Below are 21,498 nucleotides of genomic sequence, written 5' to 3'. Positions count from 1 at the left end.
TAGTACCCTCCACCCTCCTCTCTAGGTCCAGGTCTGTAGTACCCTCCACCCTCCCTCTCTAGGTCCAGGTCTGTAGTACCCTCCACCCTCCCTCTCTAGGTCCAGGTCTGTAGTACCCTCCACCCTCCCTCTCTAGGTCCAGGTCTGTACCCTCAGTGACCCCTCCTGGGCAGGGGATGGCAGGTCTTTGGAGGGAGCTTGTGGAATGTGGTTGATCCCTGCTAAGTGAACTCCGTGTGGTGCTAGTGTCTCTGACAGGTCACAGTCTTTCAGGGTGTGAGGCACTGGCCTTCGCACCATCAAGGGCTAATGCTAACCACAATGCTTTAGCCCCAGGTTAAAGAGGGGGAGAGGGCAGAGGAATATTGATGAAAAACATCATCATCATTAGTATAATCATCATAATGTCAACTATACAGTATTTCTATGTTTCCTTGGCCTTTGTTTTGAATGTTGTGTATCTGTCCGTGTAAGAGCACAGGAGGAGCTTATGAATGGACTTGTATGGGATTGTAACTGAACAGTAAACAACGACATCAAACATGGAGACAGTTGCATGCTCAGTCACAGATAGTGACTGTGAGCACAAGTGAAGTGGATGTGAGGGGGAATGCTCGAAGGTGCAAACTCAAGTGTCAAATGATTCCACTGGTTAATGGTTTCACACAAACACGCATGCGCAGTTGCACGCAGGCACACACACACACTCCCAGCTCCTAGCACCCAGTTGTGATCGGGTCCTCAGTGTTTGGTGTTGGCTGAGTATTGTAAAGGGGGAAGAAGGAGAGCAGGATGGGGGGAAGAGGGGTGGGTGTGAGATAGTCTGCTGTAGTACCACTATACTGTATGTGTCCTTACTGGGAACAGAAAAAGAAAGAACGGAAAGACCCCTTCCATGTGTTTTCACGTATAAGCACCCCATATAGACTGTGTCCTCCCTCTCAGTTTTAGGTCACACATCTCTGATGAAAGACGTTAACAGAATAGTTAGCTAGCTATAGCGTGCGTAACATTTGGTTCAGGGTTCTGAGATTAGGTCACAGCGAGCATTCCCCAAGTGAAACCCATTTGATCATAGATCGTATAAGATGTGAGATGTTATGCTTGGGCAGTGCTTTTTTGATTTCTAATGGCAACTGGATAGAGATTCTTGACAGATTATATGTTGGACATATTTTCTGGATATGACACTCTGCTAAATGACTCAGATGGTGCGATCAGTGACAGATTATGTTAAGTATGAGAGGTCACTTTTGCTGTGTGTCTTACTCTTCTCCCAGCTGTCTCTTATCTCCAAATACATTCTCACTTTCTCTCTCCTAAGCACAATTCTCTCCCTGGTGGGACTGACATATTGAGAGGATATCTGTTGTTTATAGTGTTTATAGACACTGGGGCCAGAGCACAGACTTCCTGCTAAAGTAAATGACCGGTGAGCTAAATCCATCATAAAGGAGCAGAAATTATAAATAAACCCCCTGGAGGTTCTATTAACTCATCTCATCTTCATCTGGCCCTCCTGGGTGATGATGGCTTGGAAAAGCAAAGGGATAGCAGGGTGAAATGTTGTGGGGTTTCAGAGAGGACAAGGGAGAGGAGTTTAGGGGGAGTCTACCCCCTGGAGCTCAGCTTGGTGGAGCATGGCCTGGACTGGGTGTGAAGGGCTAGTGGGTGGTTGGACTGTGATTGTTGCAAGGGCACTTTAGTGATTTGAACTTTGTAATTCCTACCTACTACAGTATGTTCTGAGAATTAGCCTACACCATATTTTTCCAGTCAGATATTCGTTTCTTGTGAAACTATGGTTATACTCATCATATTTCCAAAGTTATAAGCAGTAATGTTTCAGTGTCCATATAAGCGGAAATTCTTGTTTATGCCACAATTAAAAAATCCACAGACAACTACCTATTCCTATAATTTACAGTGTTAAATAATACTAATATGTGATACAAATATTTTAAGTGAACAAATTATTCATTTTGCCATTATAATAAGGTTGGTAGAAACATGTGAAAATTGTTGTGGAAATCTGTTGTCGCTCAAGTCGACTACAAAACCCACAATGCAATGCTCTCTCTATGAGCTGGCTGGCTAGATCGCAAACCTAGCTACACACAGTGGCGACCCATCATTCAGGCCAGGTGGAGCAGAGCCCAACCTCTTTTTAGCCCCACCTGTTTAGCTAAAAAAATATATAGGGTACCAGTCAAAAGTTTGCACACAGCTACTCATTCCAGGGTTTTTCTTTATTTTTACTATTTTCTACATTGTAGAATAATAGTGAAGACATCAAAACTATGAAATAACATATATGGAATCATGTAGTAACCAAAAATATAATATATTTTATATTTTATATTCTTCAAATAGCCACCCTTTCCCTTGATGACAGCTTTGCACACTCTTGGCATTGGACTGTCGTTGAATCAAGTCAACAATCTACTGGCAAATCCTTTTCAATCCTTGTCATATGAAGAGAAATAATGAAGAGAAATTATATATAAAACATGTCAGTACTCATCAGCCAATGGACATAAACATTACAGAACAAGCTGGAAATCGCAAATTCAACAATGAGTGGTTTGGAAGCAATCAGTGGAGTGGGTGTGTGGTCCAAGTCTGGGTTCAAGGGTCTCTTTTCCAAGCTTAAAAGGATAAAGATTGGTCATGCTGTCAATCCAGCATGACGTCTGACACGCTCAAAACAACTGGAAACTCGGAACTGGGAAGTCTCAGTCTTCAGTGAGTTCAAGACAACTGGGAACTGAAAAAAACAAGCTCTGACTGGGAAAACATGTTTTGAAAGGTGATCCAACTCGGAATTGGCAGACTTTTATGACAAAGTTTGATGACAAAATTTGCCTGTGAAGGAGGCCACCTTCCTGTTCAAATGAGTACAGCACAACAAGGTGAGTCCAAAAATGTTTTGTATGCTGCTGCAGGAATTATGTAATATGCCAGGGAGATATGTATACTGTAGCTAAGAAAGTAATACTAGGTGTATGTTGTGTAGTAAGCTGTTAGTAGCCCATGTGCCTCACCCTAATAATTTGGTCCCTTTTCCCCTCATGACTTAGCCTTAGCCTCATTACGCACACCTGGCATTCATCATTACACGCACCTGTGAATCATTATGATGGACCCGAACACGCCGGGGAGGGGGTACCGTCATTATGATTCACCCCTGGACTCCATCGCCTCCTTGATTACCTGCCCTTTATATGTCACTCCCTTTGGTTTCTTCCCCAGTCATCATTGTTGCTTTTTCATGTCGGGGAACTGTTTGTGTTTCTTGTTTTGTTAATTTATTAATTACATGTATTCACTCCCTGAACTTGCTTCACGACTCTCAGCCTACATCGTTACAGAATGACGCCTCACCTAAGGGAAGCATCAGGGAGTGTTTTATTTATTTATTTTGGTGGGAATGACGTCGGGTCCGGGAGCAGGCTCTCATGCCTCATGCTCTCAGACAGATCGCCAGGTTCCCCTGCTACAGCCGGCTCGTCGGGCTTTCATGCCTTCACCGGATCGCCAGGCTCCCCTGCTTCCACCGGCTCGTCTGGCTGCCCTGCCTCAGCCGGATCCCTGCCTCAGCTGGTCTGTCAGGTTCGCGCGCCCCAGCCGGCGACAAGTTCCCGCGTATCAGCAGGGGTGACCAGTCCGCTCCTGATCCCCGGTGTTCGTCCCTTTGGTTGGCGTCCTGCGGCTGGAGCCGAACGCGCCGGGGAGGGGGTACCGTCACGTATGCTCTCCGGCGCTCTAGGTCACCATGCTCCCGCGTCTCAGCCGGACTGACAGGTTTCCCGTGCCTCAGCAGAGGTGACGGGTCCGCTCCCGATCCCCGGGCTCGTCATTTTGGTTGGCGTCCTGAGTCTGGAGCCGCGCGTCGGGGAGGGGGTACTGTCACGTGTGCTCCCTCTCCGGTCTCTAGGTCACCAGGCTGCTCATTATGGCGCACACCTGTCACCATTGTTACGCGCAACTGCGTGTCGTCAGGCTCACCTAGACTCATCACTTCCCTGATTACCTTCCCTATATGTCACTCCCTTTGGTTCCTTCCCCAGGCATCATTGTTTCTGTTTCATGTCTGTGTGTTGTCCGTGTTTCTTGTTTTGTATTATTTTGCGTTTATTTATTAATACACTCACTCCCTGAACTTGCTTCCCGACTCTCAGCGCACGTCGTTACAAGTACCCAATACTCATACTTGAGTAAAAGTAGATACCTTAATAGAAAATGACTCAAGTGAAAGTCACTAAAATATTACTTGAGTAAAAGTCTAAAAGTATTTGGTTTTAAATATACTTAAGTACCAAAAGTAAATGTAATTGCTAACATATACTTCAGTATCAAAAGTATAAATTTCACATTACTTATATTAAGCAAACCAGATGGCACAATCTTATTTTTTAGATTTACGGATAGCCAGGGTCACATTCCAACACTCATAAATAATTAACAAACGAAGCATTTGTGTTTAGTGAGTCCGCCAGATCAGACGCAGTAGGGATGACCAGGTACAGTATGTTCTCTTTATAAGTTTATGAATTGGACCATTTTTCTGTGTAACGAGTACTTTTTGGTATAAGGGAAAATGTATGGAGTAAAAAGTACATTCTTTTCTTTAGGAATGTAGAGAAGTAAAAGTTGTCAAATATAAATAGTAAAGTACAAATATCCCCCAAAACTACTCGTGTAGTACTTTAAAGTATTTTTACTTGAGTGTTTTACACCTCTGAACAAAAGTGTGTACTGATTGAAAACAAAACTTAACTGAATTCATTGAAACATTCTCTTGCTGGGAGGAACATTGTTGTACCAGATTCTGTATACAAAGTTACAGGTTTTAGATTGAAAGTATGGACTGTAGAGCTAGGGCTGGCACAATTACCTTATTATTGCGTAACTGACGATTATGGATAAAGACCGTCATGAAAATAAAATAACCGCTGTAACAGTAAAAAAAATTAAATAATTGCTTTTGTTTTTTTGTGTGGAACGAACACAAGACTGACTGAAGACGGGACAGCTGAGCATTCGTGCAGTTGAGTCCGTTTCTGCGGTAACATGGACTCTTTACAACCTGATAAAACTTTGTTGCTCCTTGCTGAAACAAGCAATATGTTGTAGAAAACTAGTCTTTGGTTGCCTAGGCAATGCCACCTCCCTGCAGCAGCAGCACTTGCAGTCAGGAGAGGAGGAGAGGAAAACATTGTATTTTTTTGGTGTATTTCTTTTTGCTATTGAAATGATTATAACAGTGATCACGGTCATTTGGCTGACCAATAACCGTCATCCAAAATTATTTTATTCCGCTGTGTATTCATTGAGTAATTTATTGATTGAGCCTGCCCATACTCTCTATTCCTTTTTGGAAGTTTATTGTGTAATAAATGCATTTTATTCTATCCTGTGTTGTTTTGTCATGGCTGCTGCTGTTGTTCTTGTCCCTTTCTAGATCAGGGACTGCTGGCTTATGTAACTACATTTTGATAACCAAGGATTAGGTTCTCTTCTACAGAGTGGCTGGTTGCCCTCAGTATGTCACTCTGATGGAAATATGGACTATACCTCCTTAGATACTACAACTATTATTGTTTTAGAGGGTCCTCATAATCACTATGCAATAGAGGGGACATAACATTATTAGTGGACAGTAGGTGTATGCCTCCAACTGTACTGTGGCATGGACAATATAAGGGCCCTACCCTGTGTGTGTGTGTGTGTGTGCGTGTGCGTGCGTGCGTGCGTGCGTGCGTGCGTGCGTGCGTGCGTGCGTGCGTGCGTACACAGTGACTGTAGTCTGGGACAGCTGTAGGCCCACTACAGGTAGATAATGCTGAGTGGAGCTCCTGAAGAGTAGTTGTGTGTGCTATTGTGTAAACACAGGACCTGAATGTGTGTACCATGTTAACCTGCAGGCCCTCTCCCTCTTGAGAAAAGCAAGCAATTAGGCCTGGCCTGGCCTGTGATTCTACACACATACTGTACAGTACAACTATACACACAGACAACACTCCGTCACAGGCAAGAAGACAGGCAAGAAGACTAGAAGGCAATGTCAACTCTCCTTCACAAATATGCACACAGTACTTTCTCTACAGACTACTTAAGTAAACATACAACACACGCACGCACACACACAGCAGGTTTCTCTCTGAGCTGTTTTTGCTTGAACAGTGAGAGTAATGTAAACAGAGCTGAGCGCTCGGAACCATCTGCCTAATGTCACTGTGTCCCATATCTGTCTTCTCTTTCTCTCTCTCTCTCTCTTTTTCTCTCTCTCACTCTCTTTCTTTTTCTATTTCTCTTTTTTTCTCTTTCTCTCCTACTCCTTCCGTCTCTCTCTCCCTCACTTCCTCCGTCTCTCTCTGTCCCCCACACCCTCCGTTTCTCTCTCTGTCTCTCACTCACTCACTCACTCACTCACACCACTCACTCACTCACTCACTCACTCACTCACTCACTCACTCACTCACTCACTCACTCACTCACTCACTCACTCACTCACTCACTCACTCACTCACTCACTCACTCACTCACTCACTCACTCACTCACTCACTCACTCACTCACTCACTCCACTACCACCACATCCTTCCTCCCCTTAAAACCCCCCTGTCTCCATGTTATCTGTTGTTGTCCCTTGTATGCTATTCTATTTTCTACACTCACCCCTCCTCCCTCGCCAGTTTATTTCCCCTTCCCTTAGCATATCTTCATATGTCTCTTTTTTATTGCTGCTTCTCATTCTATCTCTCGCTCCCCCTTGCCCCATTTTCTCCATGTATCTTGTTTATTTCTCTTTTCTCTTATTCTTCCTGTTTTATTTCTTTCCCGCTTCCTTGGTGTAAAACTCTGCATATTCACCTATGCACTTGTTTCTCGGAAAGGTCAGGGAGAGTTCAAAGTTAATTCATGGGCCAGATGTGGATTAAGAGATAAGGGGCTATTAGCTAAACCAAGCCTTCTTCAGTTAATTTCACTCTTTGACGAAATGCACACATATGGGCTAGGTGGAATTTCATCCCTTTCTTGTATAATGTTCTAGGGGGAGGAATATTTTAAAGTGTGCAAATAATGGTTGTATGTTTACTGTAAACTTGAAATCATTCCAACCAAGCCTACCTGTGTTACTGTTTCTGCCCAGTAGGAGTCAGGCTTCACCTGCATAATGATGGGGCAATCAACTGTCTATTTCAGGATGATTAAAAGTTTTATAAGGATGATAGAATCAATTTCATATAAAGTAGAGGGAGAGCATAAGAAAGAAAGAGAGTGAGGTTTGGCAAAGAAATATTGAATTTAGAAAAATATCTAATCTTATACCTCCAAGGAAAGATGTGGTTTAGATAGGGAAGACAATGGTTAACCTTAGCTGGCACATTAGCCCCTTAACTTATTTGCTGTGCTAATTTAGGGTCGCCACATAGGGTGTGACATAACAGTGTTTCCTGTTGGCATGTAGCAAGCCAGTGTTTGTGTCCAAAAACATCCTCGGGAGGAGTGGAGTGTTTCCACTCTCTCACGCAGCAAACTGTAAACAAGAGGCCATCTTTAAAGTGAACAGCCTCTCAGCGTGTCAGAGGGCAGCGTTTTTTTCCCACGCTACAGCTGGGGACACTCCGGGGACAGTGTGACAGGGGAGGTCTCAGAGGCAGGACACAAAAAAACGTCTGTTTCATTTCAAGTTTAACGAGTTCAGAAAGCAAGATGGTAAACATATGAAGTGGTCAATGGACTGCCATGAGAGGACGAGAGCACAAGGAAAAAACGATCCCACAAACAGGATCATCATGCCTTCACAGGGAATGTTAATGTTTCTCTTGGCGTCTGTGTGCGTGTGTGTGCATGCTTGCACGTGTGTGTGAGTAAAAACATGGATATTGTGTATTTCCATACAAGGTCAGGGGTATGTAATGTATTATAAATGATGTAATTGTACATCTCAGTCCTTGAGGAGAAGCACAATGTGTCATTGGCCACAGTATGACCTGTGAATCTGTGTGTATGCCATCATAGAATTAAAGAGAGGTGAGAGATGTGCAGGGAGAGAGACAGAAAGAGCAGAGAAAGCACCATTTCAGTATCAGATTCCATGTGTGTTTCATCACTGTGTTTGATACTGTACATCCCTATCCAGATACCCACAACATGGCTCTACGCTGCCCCCTAGCACAGAATGTTTTGGAAAAACCGATGTGGGGTCAAGTCTCTAAATGTCCCCTTTCTTTATCCTCCTCTCTTCTAGCTGAGCGCCAACGTGCTGATATTCCTGTGCACTAACATCATTGGGATCTGTACCCACTACCCTGCTGAGGTGTCTCAGAGACAGGCCTTCCAGGAGACCAGAGGATACATTCAGGCCAGACTGCACCTGCAGAGAGAGAACCAGCAGCAGGTACACCCACACACACTGTGTAAACACCTCCGCTGACTGACAGGAAGCAGTCATTTTGAAGGACATACAGTTGAAGTCAGAAGTTTACATACACTTAGGTTGGAGTCATTAAAACTCGTTTTTCAACCACTCCACAAATTTCTTGTTAACAAACTATAGTTTTGGCAAGTCGGTTAGGACATCTACTTCGTGCATGACACAAGTCATTTTTCCAACAATTGTTTACAGACAGATTATTTCATTGTATCACAATTCCAGTGGGTCAGAAGTTTACATACACTAAGTTGACTGTGCCTTTAAACAGCTTGGAAAATTCCAGAAAATGATGTCCTGGCTTTAGAATCTTCTGATAGGCTAATTGAGATCAAATGACTCAATTGGAGGTGTACCTGTGGATGTATTTCAAGGCCTACCTTCAAACTCAGTGCCTCTTTGCTTGACATCATGGGAAAATCAAAATAAATCAGCCAAGACCTCAGAAAAGAATTGTAGACCTCCACAAGTCTGGTTCATCCTTGGGAGCAATTTCCAAACGCCTGAAGGTACCACGTTCATCTGTACAAACAATAGTACGCAAGTATAAATACCATGGGACCACGCAGCCGTCATACCGCTCAGGAAGGAGACGCAGTCTGTCTCCTAAAGATGAACGTACTTTGGTGCGAAAAGTGCAAATCAATCCCAGAACAACAGCAAAGGACCTTGTGAAGACGTTGAAGGAAGCAGGTACAAAAGTATCTATATCCACAGTAAAACAACTCCTTTATCGACATAACCTGAAAGGCCGCTCAGTAAGGAAGAAGCCACTGCTCCAAACCTCCATAAAAAAGCCAGACTACGGTTTGCAACTGCACATGGGGACAAAGATCGTACTTTTTGGAGAAATGTTCTCTGGTCTGATGAAACAAAAATAGATCTGTTTGGCCATAATGACCATCGTTATGTTTGGAGGAAAAAGGGGGAGGCTTGCAAGCCGAAGAACACCATCCTAACCGTGAAGCATGGGGGTGGCAGCATCATGTTGTGGGGGTGATTTGCTGCAGGAGGGACTGGTGCACTTCACAAAATAGATGGCATCATGAGGAAGTCAAATTATGTGGATATATTGAAGCAACATCTCAAGACATCAGTCAGGAAGTTTAAGCTTGGTCGCAAATGGGTCTTCCCAATAGACAATGACCCCAAGCATACTTCCAAAGTTGTGGCAAATTGGCTTAAGGACAACAAAGTGAAGGTATTGGAGTGGCCATCACAAAGCCCTGACCTCAATCTTATAGAGCGTTTGTGGGCAGAACTGAAAAGGTGTGTGCGAGCAAGGAGGCCTACAAACCTGACTCAGTTACACCAGCTCTGTCAGGAGGAATGGGCCAAACTTCACCCAACTTATTGTGGGAAGCTTGTGGAAGGCTACCCGAAACGTTTGACCCAAGTTAAACAATTTAAAGGCAATGCTACTAAATACTAATTGAGAGTATGTAAACTTCTGACCCACTGGGAATGTGATGAAAGAAAAAAAATAAAAGCTTAAATAAATAATTCTCTCTACTATTATTCTAACATTTCACATTCTTAAAATAAAGTGGTGATCCTAACTGACCTAAGACAGGAAATTTTTACTCTGATTAAATGTCAGGAATTGTGAAAAACTGAGTTTAAATGTATTTTGCTAAGGTGTATGTAAACTTCCGACTTCAACTGTATGTATTAAATGCAGATACTAACTAAGCCAGATACTTCTCTCAACATTTCAGGAACGCCTCTTGCTGTCTGTGTTGCCAAGGCATGTTGCCATGGAGATGAAGGCTGACATCAACGCTAAGAAAGAAGACATGATGTTCCATAAGATCTACATCCAGAAACATGACAACGTCAGGTCAGCATAGACACAATCATCCTGGTAACCTCAGTAGCCCTGCCCTGACAACGACACATCAATAACCACAGCATTACTTGAACAAACCAAACTGACAAGAGCTATGACCTCTAAAGGCATCAGCATTCTTCAGTTCGGCTGGCGGCTAGCCAATGTCAGCTAGGAGAACCGAAGAGTGTGCTTCGCTTGAAAAAAGCGCAATAGAACTGTTTGTCCATTTTGAGACGCCATAGCCAAAATAGTCAGAATTGTTCTAAGATAACTCAAGAAATCTGTCATTCATTTTGACGTTTTTTGCCGAGGAGATCTTAGTCGCGCAATTTTACATTTAACTAATGTTTGGTGCTGTCACGTTCTGACCTTAGTTCTTTTGTTATTTCTTTGTTTTAGTATGGTCAGGGCGTGAGTTGGGTGGGTTATCTATGTTCGTTTTTCTATGTTGTTTTTTTCGTTTGGCCTGGTATGATTCTCAATCAGAGGCAGGTGTCGTTAGTTGTCTCTGATTGAGAATCATACTTAGGTAGCCTTTTTCCACCTGTGTTTCGTGGGTGCTTATTTTCTGTCTTTGTGTATGTCACCAGACAGGACTGTTTCGTTTCGTGTCATTCTCGTTTATCGTTAGTTTTGTTGTTTTGTTCGAGTTTCGTTTTCATTAAAAGGCATAATGAATACTTACCACGCTGCACCTTGGTCCTCCGATCCTTACTACTTCTCCTAGTCAGAGGAGGGGAAAAAAATGTATGTGCCTCTAGAAAAAAATGTGTGTACCCGAACAGCCGAAAACCCTCACCGAAGTCCAAAACATACAAAACGTCACAAAATGTTGTTATAATATGTACACAAACTGTTTCGGCTGGGAAGCATGCAGACGCCTTAACATGTAACACAGTTTTGATGTGTTTTGTCTCTTGACCTCATTCAACTGTTATTCAACGGTATCTTTTATCAAATAAAGGCAGGGTACTTGTATATTTATTCAACATTGCACATCAACATTCTCATACACACATACTGTATATAGACACACACACACACACACACACACACACACACACACACACACACACACACACACACACACACACACACACCCTTACTCAGGGCTTGGCAGAGAGTGGCCTAATTAACAACAGTAAGGGAATACTTAATTACCAGCAGCCAAGATAAGATAATCCCCAAAGAATGGGCGCTTCATCCCAGATTCAATTACAGCACCGACTATACACACCCACCCACACCCACGCCCACGCACACGCACACACTCACACACACGCACACGCACGCACACACACAACTAGACAGACATTAAGGCTGTGGACAGACTACCCCAACACATAACAGGAGGAGGAAGGCTCATCCGATTAGTTACTGATCAACCAATCCTGTCTCTCTCTTTCTCTTCAGTATTCTGTTTGCGGACATTGAGGGTTTCACCAGCTTGGCGTCTCAGTGTACGGCTCAGGAGTTGGTCATGACGCTCAACGAGCTCTTCGCCCGCTTCGACAAACTAGCATCTGTAAATAACAATTTCTCTTCACCTCTCTCTTTTCACTTTCCCCCATTTTTTCACAAATTTTCTCCATTAACTACTGTCTTGCCCTTCCAATTGAATATAATTTGTTCTCTGTCCCTCTCTAACTGCCATAACGGCTTTGTCTCTCTGTCTGTAGGAGAACCACTGTCTGCGTATCAAGATCCTGGGGGACTGTTACTACTGTGTGTCTGGGCTGCCTGAGCCCCGCGCTGACCACGCCCACTGCTGTGTGGAGATGGGCGTCGACATGATAGAGGCCATCTCGTAAGTATGGGGAACATCTGTGTGTGGGGAGATGCCATATTTTCTAGAGATGACAAATCATAAAATATATATCATAAATGTATTGCTTCAGCCTGTTGGAGTATCATGTGTTTTTGGAAAGACATTTAACATACATGTTCTTTGTGTAAATGTGCAGGCTGGTGCGTGAAGTGACGGGGGTCAACGTCAACATGCGTGTGGGTATCCATAGCGGCCGTGTGCACTGTGGGGTGCTGGGACTCAGGAAGTGGCAGTTTGACGTGTGGTCCAACGATGTCACACTAGCCAACCACATGGAGGCTGGGGGCAAGGCAGGGTGAGGGAGACACACACACACACACACACACACACACACACACACACACACACACACACACACACACACACACACACACACACACACACACACACACACACACACACACACACACACACACACACACACACATGTATGCACACAAGCACGTGCGCACGCACACACACACATAGACTGACCTTGTGTCCTTCTCCCAGGAGGATCCACATCACCAAAGCCACCCTGCAGTATCTAAATAGGGATTATGAGGTGGAGCCGGGTTTCGGAGGGGAGAGGAACGCCTACCTGAAGGAGAACAGCATTGAGACCTTCCTGGTGCTGGGCTGCAGCCAGAAACGGGTCAGGGACAAAACTACTTCCTACACTTGCCAACCACCACACGTACAGTTGTATGACAGTTTACAGGGCTCTCCAAGCACTGGAGAATTGAGGTTGTTCCACGAAGAGTGCCTTTTGTGTCTCTTTAATGTTTTAAGCAGACATTGTGCACCAATATTGAATTTTAAAAGCATGTTATATTAAATTAAGTGCCCTTTAATATAGACCACATAGATAATTCAATAAATCATTTTTTTTTATATGAATAAAGAATTCAGCATTTTGACATGTCACTCTTTGCACCCCATGTGACTTCTAAGAAGATGTGTCAAAATGTAAAGTTTGCACCATCCCCTAGTTATTTTGTTGCTTTGACAAAGTAATTTCTAAAGATGATTATTTATTTCATGTTATTAGTGATTCATTTACGTCAGTCCCTCATTTTAAGGTCAACCCTGTTATGTGAACTGAACTCTTGTTGCTGAGGAGTATTTCTGTCTGTAATAAAGCCCTTTTGTAGGGAAAACTCATTCTGATTGGCTGGGCCTTGCTCCCCAGTGGGTGGGCCTAAGTCCTCCCAGGTCCTCCCATGGATGTGCCCTTGCCAGTCATTTGAAATCTATAGATTACGGCCTAATTGATTTCCTCATATGAACTGTAAAATCTTTGAAATTGTTGCATGTTGTGTTTATATTTTTGTTCAATATATAGTTCTACAAAATGTAGAAATGCGCAGTTTTCACATATGTAGACACTGGTTTGGTGCTGGAGATAATGAATATGATGTTGAAAAGTGGCAGAGTTGCCCTTTAACCTATTGAGATGGAATACTTTTTAAAATGAAGTTCAACATGTGCCCTTTATGACAGAATGTTAAAATTAAATTATTTTTTGACCAGGTTACACTACTCAGAAGGCACTGAATTGGTGGAACAACCCATTGGGTTGTCCATGTTAGCACCCCTTTAATCCACTCAAGAGTTTCACCGGTTCAGTTGTCTAACCTTCTGTGCTTTCCTCTGTCTAGAAAGACGAGAAGGCCATGATGGCCAAGATGCAGAGGACGCGGTCCAACTCCAACGAGGGCCTGATGCCTCGCTGGGTGCCTGACACAAGGTTCTCCAGGACCAAGGACTCCAAAGTCTTCAGACAGATGGTGAGACGAGACCTCTCTCTCTCTCTTGGCTCATTTGTGTCTCATCTGTGTCTCTCCTGCTTCTCCCCTATATCTACTTATTGTATCCCAATAGTCTCACCCATAAATGTTACCTCTCTTCAGAGTGCTCTGTGTGTCCCACTACCAGCGTTTACCAAACACGGTCCTGGGGACCCCAAGGGGTGCATGTTTTGATTTTTGCCCTAGCACTACACAGCAGATTTAAATATTCAACTAATCATCAAGTTTTGATTATTTGAATCAGCTGTGTAGTCATTGGGCAAAAATCAAAACATGCACCCCTTGGGGTCCCCAGAAGCGAGTTTTGGAAACCCTGTAGTAGTCTCTCCATTATGTTCCCCAGTGTCTACTGATAGTCTCTTCTGTCTTCCCTCTCCTGTCTCCTGAGGGCCAGCTGTATCTCTCCCCTACAGGGTTTATCTATTGGTTAATCCCTCTCTTTTACAACTCTTGTCTGGGTTTCTGTATGTTGGTTAATCCTCCTTTTCTTTCTCTTTCTCAGGGGATTGATGAGTCGTCCAGCAAAGACAAGTGAGTAGTTATTGCTCTGAGGATGTTTGGGAAACACATATACACATATACACACCCACCTAAATACACACCCAGGGAGACAGGCTCACGTGCCAAAATGCACATTCACATACTCTAAAGGTCTTACCATCTTACATTTCTCTCTCTCTCTCTCTCTCTCTCTCTCTCTCTCTCTCTCTCTCTCTCTCTCTCTCTCTCTCTCTCTCTCCTCCCCCTTTCCAGCCGTGGTGCCCAGGAGGCAATGAACCCTGAAGATGAGGTGGATGAGTTTCTGGGGCGAGCCATCGATGCTCGCAGCATCGACCAGCTGAGGAAAGACCACGTCAAGAAGTTCCTGCTCACCTTCCAGACCTCTAGCCTGGAGAAAAAGGTCTCTGCGTACATCTCCCAGAATACTCTGGGCTTTATTTAGTTAATCCCTGGTGTGTTATGTAGTTCACATTCACAGTTAATGTCTGCTGATGGTTTCCTAAGATTTGTTTTTTAATGGGTTCTGATCTCTCTCTGGTAGTATTCGAAGAAGGTAGACGATCGCTTTGGGGGTTACGTGGCTTGTACCCTCCTGGTCTTCTGCTTCATCTCCTTCATCCAGATTGTCATATTTCCACAGTGAGTGACACACACGTACACGCACACACACACATACACACTTACTTTTCTGAGTCCTCCTGTCTGTGTGTCTCTTCTTGCAGCACCCCAGTCATGCTGGGGATCTACATCAGTATCTTCATCATCCTCGCCAACATCCTCTTCATCTGTGCCATATATTCCTGCATTAAGGTAAGACCTCCACAACACACACATTACCTACTGTACATACCCACATGCATTCTGGACACTAAACGTGCTTTCCTTTATTCCTCCTCTCTTGTAGCTGTTTCCAGCTGCGATGCAGATAGTGTCAAAGAAGATAGTCCAGTCTCGTACCAACAGCACTCTGGTGGGGGTGTTTACCATCATCCTCGTCTTCATCTCTGCCTTTGTCAACATGGTGAGACTGAACAGATTGACACACACACAACTACAGCAAACATTTCCCCACGAGTTAATATGTTTGTGCGTGTCTCCTCGGTTGTAGTTTGCTTGTGACACGGAGAGTTTGGTGGACTGCATTGCCCGGGAGCTGAACATCTCTGTTTCCATGGTGACCCCCTGTCTCATCCGCAACCTGTCTGTGTCGGTAGATGGGGGTCTAGAGATTTGTCCCAGCCAGGGCCCCTCATGTCCCTTCCCAGAGGTGAGTGGGTGTGTCACCAATGTCAGGTTGTATACTGATGTCTTATATGTTCTTTATAAATAACAGGTTAATCTGATCATCAATCAATCCTCTCTGTCCTTCTCTCCCTCAGTATTTCAGCTACAGTGTGCTGCTGACCCTGTTGGCCTGTTCAGTGTTCCTCCAGATCAGCAGTATAGGGAAGCTGGCCCTCATGCTGCTCATCCAGCTCACCTTCCTGCTGCTGGTGGAGTGGCCACAGGTGGCGCTGTTCGAAAATGCTGACCTCTTTGTCACCTCCAAAGCCCTGTGAGTACTGGGGCTGCGTTCAGGAGGGCACAACGTTGTAGTCATCAATGTTTTCTTTTGACTAAACCATTTTCTTTATTTTTCTCATCCAGTGATTTCAATGAAACTATTCAATGGTCCAGTTTCAATGAAACTACAGACGAGTGGTAAGTTTGGATTCAAAGCCTTTCTGAAATCATTGTTTTAAATCTGTGTAGGTGTGTATATGACCCATTTTCTCTTTCTCTGATCCAATCTCTCTCTGCAGTTTGGTTTGTGTCTTTCTTGGTTTTCTTTCTAGCTGTTCCTCTCTGACCTCCTGTTCTGTCTCTCTGCAGCCCGTTCAGTGTGACCAAAGTATCTCTGAGAGTCATGACTCCTGTGATTCTCACTGTGTTTGTGCTGGCGCTCTACCTCCATGCCCAGCAGGTGGAGTCCACTTCACGCCTCGACTTCCTCTGGAAACTACAGGTACCATGGGCCTACAGAGGGGCACTCCTCTACCTTGACTACAGCAGAACATAGTGTAGTATAAGATGTCCCCACCTATCTTAACCTTTTTCCCTCATGTCCTCCTTCCAGGCCACAGAGGAGAAGGAGGAGATGGAGGAGCTTCAGGCCTACAACCGCCGTCTCCTCCACAACATCCTGCCCAAGGACGTGGCGGCTCACTTCCTGGCGCGTGAGCGCCGTAACGACGAGCTCTACTACCAGTCCTGTGAGTGTGTGGCCGTCATGTTCGCCTCCATTTCCAACTTCTCTGAGTTCTACGTGGAGCTGGAGGCCAACAATGAGGGAGTGGAGTGTCTTAGGCTGCTCAACGAGATCATCGCCGACTTTGACGAGGTAAAGAGGGAGGGAGGGAGAGGAGAGGGTAGACTATGGACTTTTGGACGCTTAGTGTCATTGTGAATTCCGTGTCTTTTGCCCTTTGGTGCATTTTCAGTACAGTCATCGTTGGCCTCATGCATTTAAAATAGGATACATTTTTGGTCAAACTCAAACCTGAGGCTTTGTGTTTTGTCCTACTCTCAGATCATCAGTGAGGAGAAGTTTCGTCAGCTGGAGAAGATCAAGACTATTGGCAGCACCTACATGGCCGCCTCGGGTCTCAATGATTCCACCTACGACCGTGAGGGCCGCTCCCACATCACGGCTCTGGCCGACTACGCCATGAGACTGAGGGAACAGATGAAGTACATCAACGAGCATTCCTTCAACAACTTCCAGATGAAGATAGGTAAGGGGAAACAGTCTGAAAAACCTCAACAAAGCTTTAAACAAGCTGAGGTTAAATAATATCACATGAAGTTCTGAAACACAGACAGGATTGAGTGGGATAGGAACCAGTGTTGCAGACCAGAGAGAGCCTTGGTTAATAGGAAACAGAGTAGAATATGGTTGGATGCATGAGTTTGGTATGAATAACCGCTATGTTTATGAATCTATGATCTGTCTCTCTTTTTTCAGGTCTGAATATTGGGCCAGTGGTGGCAGGGGTGATTGGAGCACGGAAGCCCCAGTACGATATATGGGGGAACACGGTCAACGTAGCCAGTCGCATGGACAGCACAGGAGTCCCAGACCGCATTCAGGTATAGAGGATGTCAATCAGTTAACACTCAGTAGGTCATACTCCGTTCCTAATAAGCATAGTGTATGCCGGTCAAAAATGCACATTTTTCCACTCTCCTCAGGTTACCACGGACCTCCACCAGGTGCTTTCAGATATAGGATATGTTCTGGAGTGCCGTGGGGTCGTCAAAGTCAAGGGCAAAGGAGAAATGACGACCTACTTCCTGAATGATGGACCGCCCAATAGTTAGCAGCCGTGGCAGCACTAGCCGGGACCATTCCCGCGGCAGGACTACTGAGGGAGGACTCGCACCGCGAGCTAGCGGCTAACAACTAGCGACGCCATCACTTGAAACCCGAGCCAAGAGAAAAGACTTTGAGACTCCAGGACTTGAGAAGGAAAATGTTCTTGTTGAGAAGGAAAGTGTACTTATGTGGCAGCCATGTTTTGGCACCCACACACATGGAAGGACAAGTATTTTTCTCATGTCTAGCCTTTCTCTCAGGCTACTTTAAAGATGCAAAGTCTGTTTATTTAAAACAACGCCTTTAGCCTGTGTCAAAAAAAGAAAAAGGCTGTACATAAGGCTACTTTTTATTTGACATCATTTTCTGTGATTTTTTTTTTTCCATCATTTTTTCCCCAGCAGAATTATGAAACAGGTACTCATGTTTTATTTCTGGGTTACTTATTTATTTTAATCTTGATGTTTTGTGCAAAAATTCCTTTATGAAAAAGTCTGAATACATACGTGCACAGATATCCAGTTTATTACACGTTTATAAGTGTGTATGTACATGCATATTTGTGTGTATGAATATGTGTATAAATTGAAGGAAAATATTGACCAAAGACCAAAGTATTTACGAAAAACAAGGCAAGACATGTCTGTTATGTTCTCGCAAAAGTCTGCAATGATCACCAACTCAATCTGTTGCACGGCAGTACCCTCAGTCTTTTTAGTACAGTGCTGGCAAATGCTATTAATCAATATGGGCAAAATATGTAACAACTTTAATTTTGTTTATCAATCAGCCAGCAAAGAGGTCCAGTACAGCTTATCATTGATGACATCTATATGATTACTCTGCCTCCATCTCTAAAATGTGTTATTTAAGATTAAATAGAGGCTTGGTAGCCTTTTTCAAGTCCGGGGGAGAGGGTTCAACCTGTCGGTTCAACAAAATGAGAGGAAATAGGATGGTCCCCCCTCCTCCTTAACCCTTGTCAAATTTGTTCCCCCTACCATGGCTCAGTCCAGCTATAACAGTTCGAGCACCCAAGGCACAGTTGTATACAGCAAAGGCATACTGTCAACTGCTCCATCCCTTTCAAATGTGTCCCTTCCCATTTGTTTTGCAAATGGAAATTAAAGGACTCAAAACGAAAAAAGATGTTCCAGAACCAGAGGGGAAAGCCTGGGCATTAAATACAGTGGTACCGGACAGCCGCCTAAGATGTTCCAGAACCAGAGGGGAAAGCCTGGGCATTAAATACAGTGGTACCGGACAGCCGCCTAAGATGTTCCAGAACCAGAGGGGAAAGCCTGGGCATTAAATACAGTGGTACCGGACAGCCGCCTAAGATGTTCCAGAACCAGAGGGGAAAGCCTGGGCATTAAATACAGTGGTACCGGACAGCCGCCTAAGATGTTCCAGAACCAGAGGGGAAAGCCTGGGCATTAAATACAGTGGTACCGGACAGCCGCCTAAGATGTTCCAGAACCAGAGGGGAAAGCCTGGCCATTAAATACAGTGCTACCGGACAGCCGCCTAAGATGTTCCAGAACCAGAGGGGAAAGCCTGGGCATTAAATACAGTGGTACCGGACAGCTGCCTAAGATGTTCCAGAACCAGAGGGGAAAGCCTGGGCATTAAATACAGTGGTACCGGACAGCCGCCTAAGAAGTTCCAGAACCAGAGGGGAAAGCCTGGGCATTAAATACAGTGGTACCGGACAGCCGCCTAAGATGTTCCAGAACCAGAGGGGAAAGCCTGGGCATTAAATACAGTGGTACCGGACAGCCGCCTAAGATGTTCCAGAACCAGAGGGGAAAGCCTGGGCATTAAATACAGTGCTACCGGACAGCCGCCTAAGATGTTCCAGAACCAGAGGGGAAAGCCTGGGCATTAAATACAGTGGTACCGGACAGCTGCCTAAGATGTTCCAGAACCAGAGGGGAAAGCCTGGGCATTAAATACAGTGGTACCGGACAGCCGCCTAAGAAGTTCCAGAACCAGAGGGGAAAGCCTGGGCATTAAATACAGTGGTACCGGACAGCCGCCTAAGATGTTCCAGAACCAGAGGGGAAAGCCTGGGCATTAAATACAGTGGTACCGGACAGCCGCCTAAGATGTTCCAGAACCAGAGGGGAAAGCCTGGGCATTAAATACAGTGGTACCGGACAGCCGCCTAAGATGTTCCAGAACCAGAGGGGAAAGCCTGGGCATTAAATACAGTGGTACCGGACAGCCGCCTAAGATGTTCCAGAACCAGAGGGGAAAGCCTGGGCATTAAATACAGTGGTACCGGACAGCCGCCTAAGATGTTCCAGAACCAGAGGGGAAAGCCTGGGCATTAAATACAGTGGTACCGGACAGCCGCCTAAGTTTGAATCGCTAACGAGTATTTTCTAAAGAAAGAAGGAAGTAAATATATATATATATAAATATATATATTAGGCTGAATACTGTGCTTTGTAATCTTGAAGGGGCATAACTATTTTCACTGTGAGGTTATGATACGACAAACTGCTTTTTTGCCTAACTTAACTGCTTTAAAGCATGTCTGATTGTGGTATCCTGTTTTCAATTCTGTTTGTTTTAACGTTGAGTATTTTTTATCACCTCTGTATTCATAATTTGTATTAACCTTATGGTTGTTGTTATTATGATGAATTATTACTCTTATTATGATGATTCCATTCCAATGATAAGGATCAAAGGGCAGAACGCTTTCTTGTAAAATGCCAGACGTAAGCTCAAGCTCAATGGTACCAACTGATCAACTGCAGCCAACTACAGTATTTCAAACACTGGCCCTAGATTTGATCACACATACTCATTAGATGTCGCTTTTCCACAGATATACAGATTGTACACTGTACCTTTTTATTGAGCAAACACTACTGCAGGACTAAGCTCAGTCAGGTTATGCACTGATCCCATCCCTATCAGACTTCAGGGCCCTCAGAGAGACAGGACACAATCAGCAGTGTGAGCAGTATTAGAACTCTGCCTTAATTGAACAAGCCACTGGAGAATACAGTGAGAAGAGGAACTGAGTTTCACAGAGGCAGAGAAATCGAGGGAAGGATAGACAGCCTGTGAAAGCTAATGGAAATAATTTACTGACCTTAGCATTGACTCAACACTGACTTTATTTAGATAATTTTGACTTCCCAATAACATTTTCAAAACACACTTGACTATGGACACTAAAAGTTGATAATGTTCGTACTAAAGCAAGCTAATGCAGCCTCATGTTATTGCCCCCTTCCCGTGTAGTGATGTTTGGCCTTGAGCGTGTGGGACCGCCGGGGAACAGTAAAGGTCTTGGGGTCAATAAATGACTGAGGTTGTGCCTAATTGAGAGTGATTAACATAGAAATAGAATACATAGAATGGACGTGGTTAGTAAGATGATGCACGTTCTATTCTATTTCTATGGGCTGTCTTGTCTTTGGGTTGGGTGGTTGTTAATTGTTGACTGTTGGGATGTTTTTAGGGCACAGATGAGGGGAGGAGGGTTGTCCCAGAACTACTGAGAGTGTGTTTTGCTCAAGCCTGATGAATCCAGACCCCTTCTTTTTGTTTTCTACCCCTGTGTTGAAGGAGTTCAGAAGGCACTGTTTTTACTGAGGTGAAGGACAAGAAGAGTTTAGGACAATGACAGACAAAATAACATTTCCCCTTGAAGAAAAAAATTGAATAAAAACAATGGCTGTTTTATGTGGTGTTGATTGCTGTTAATGTGTGCGGCTTTCTTTACCCGTTGTAA

General features: G+C 44.3%; 1 protein-coding gene across 1 annotated transcript in view; it reads left to right on the top strand.

Annotated features, from left to right (window-relative positions):
• LOC120061300 (adenylate cyclase type 6-like) overlaps positions 1-21,449 on the top strand; it is a 55,726-nt gene extending 34,277 nt beyond the window's left edge. The window contains exons 4-23 of the mRNA XM_039011012.1: positions 8,257-8,406; positions 10,158-10,279; positions 11,684-11,795; positions 11,950-12,077; positions 12,235-12,393; positions 12,591-12,732; positions 13,739-13,867; positions 14,391-14,419; positions 14,642-14,789; positions 14,931-15,028; positions 15,112-15,199; positions 15,294-15,410; positions 15,498-15,656; positions 15,769-15,944; positions 16,037-16,090; positions 16,262-16,394; positions 16,506-16,769; positions 16,959-17,163; positions 17,394-17,518; positions 17,621-21,449. Of these exons, the coding sequence (XP_038866940.1) occupies positions 8,257-8,406; positions 10,158-10,279; positions 11,684-11,795; positions 11,950-12,077; positions 12,235-12,393; positions 12,591-12,732; positions 13,739-13,867; positions 14,391-14,419; positions 14,642-14,789; positions 14,931-15,028; positions 15,112-15,199; positions 15,294-15,410; positions 15,498-15,656; positions 15,769-15,944; positions 16,037-16,090; positions 16,262-16,394; positions 16,506-16,769; positions 16,959-17,163; positions 17,394-17,518; positions 17,621-17,749 (2,667 nt within the window). The 3' untranslated portion in view covers positions 17,750-21,449. The remainder of the gene's footprint in view (positions 1-8,256; positions 8,407-10,157; positions 10,280-11,683; positions 11,796-11,949; positions 12,078-12,234; positions 12,394-12,590; positions 12,733-13,738; positions 13,868-14,390; positions 14,420-14,641; positions 14,790-14,930; positions 15,029-15,111; positions 15,200-15,293; positions 15,411-15,497; positions 15,657-15,768; positions 15,945-16,036; positions 16,091-16,261; positions 16,395-16,505; positions 16,770-16,958; positions 17,164-17,393; positions 17,519-17,620) is intronic.
• The last annotated feature ends 49 nt before the right edge of the window (positions 21,450-21,498 follow it).

The sequence above is a fragment of the Salvelinus namaycush genome, chromosome 16, assembly GCF_016432855.1.
Source record: "Salvelinus namaycush isolate Seneca chromosome 16, SaNama_1.0, whole genome shotgun sequence".
NCBI lineage: Eukaryota > Metazoa > Chordata > Actinopteri > Salmoniformes > Salmonidae > Salvelinus > Salvelinus namaycush.
The sequence above is the reverse complement of the archived record's forward strand: the minus strand, read 5'-3'. Positions and strand labels throughout refer to the sequence as shown.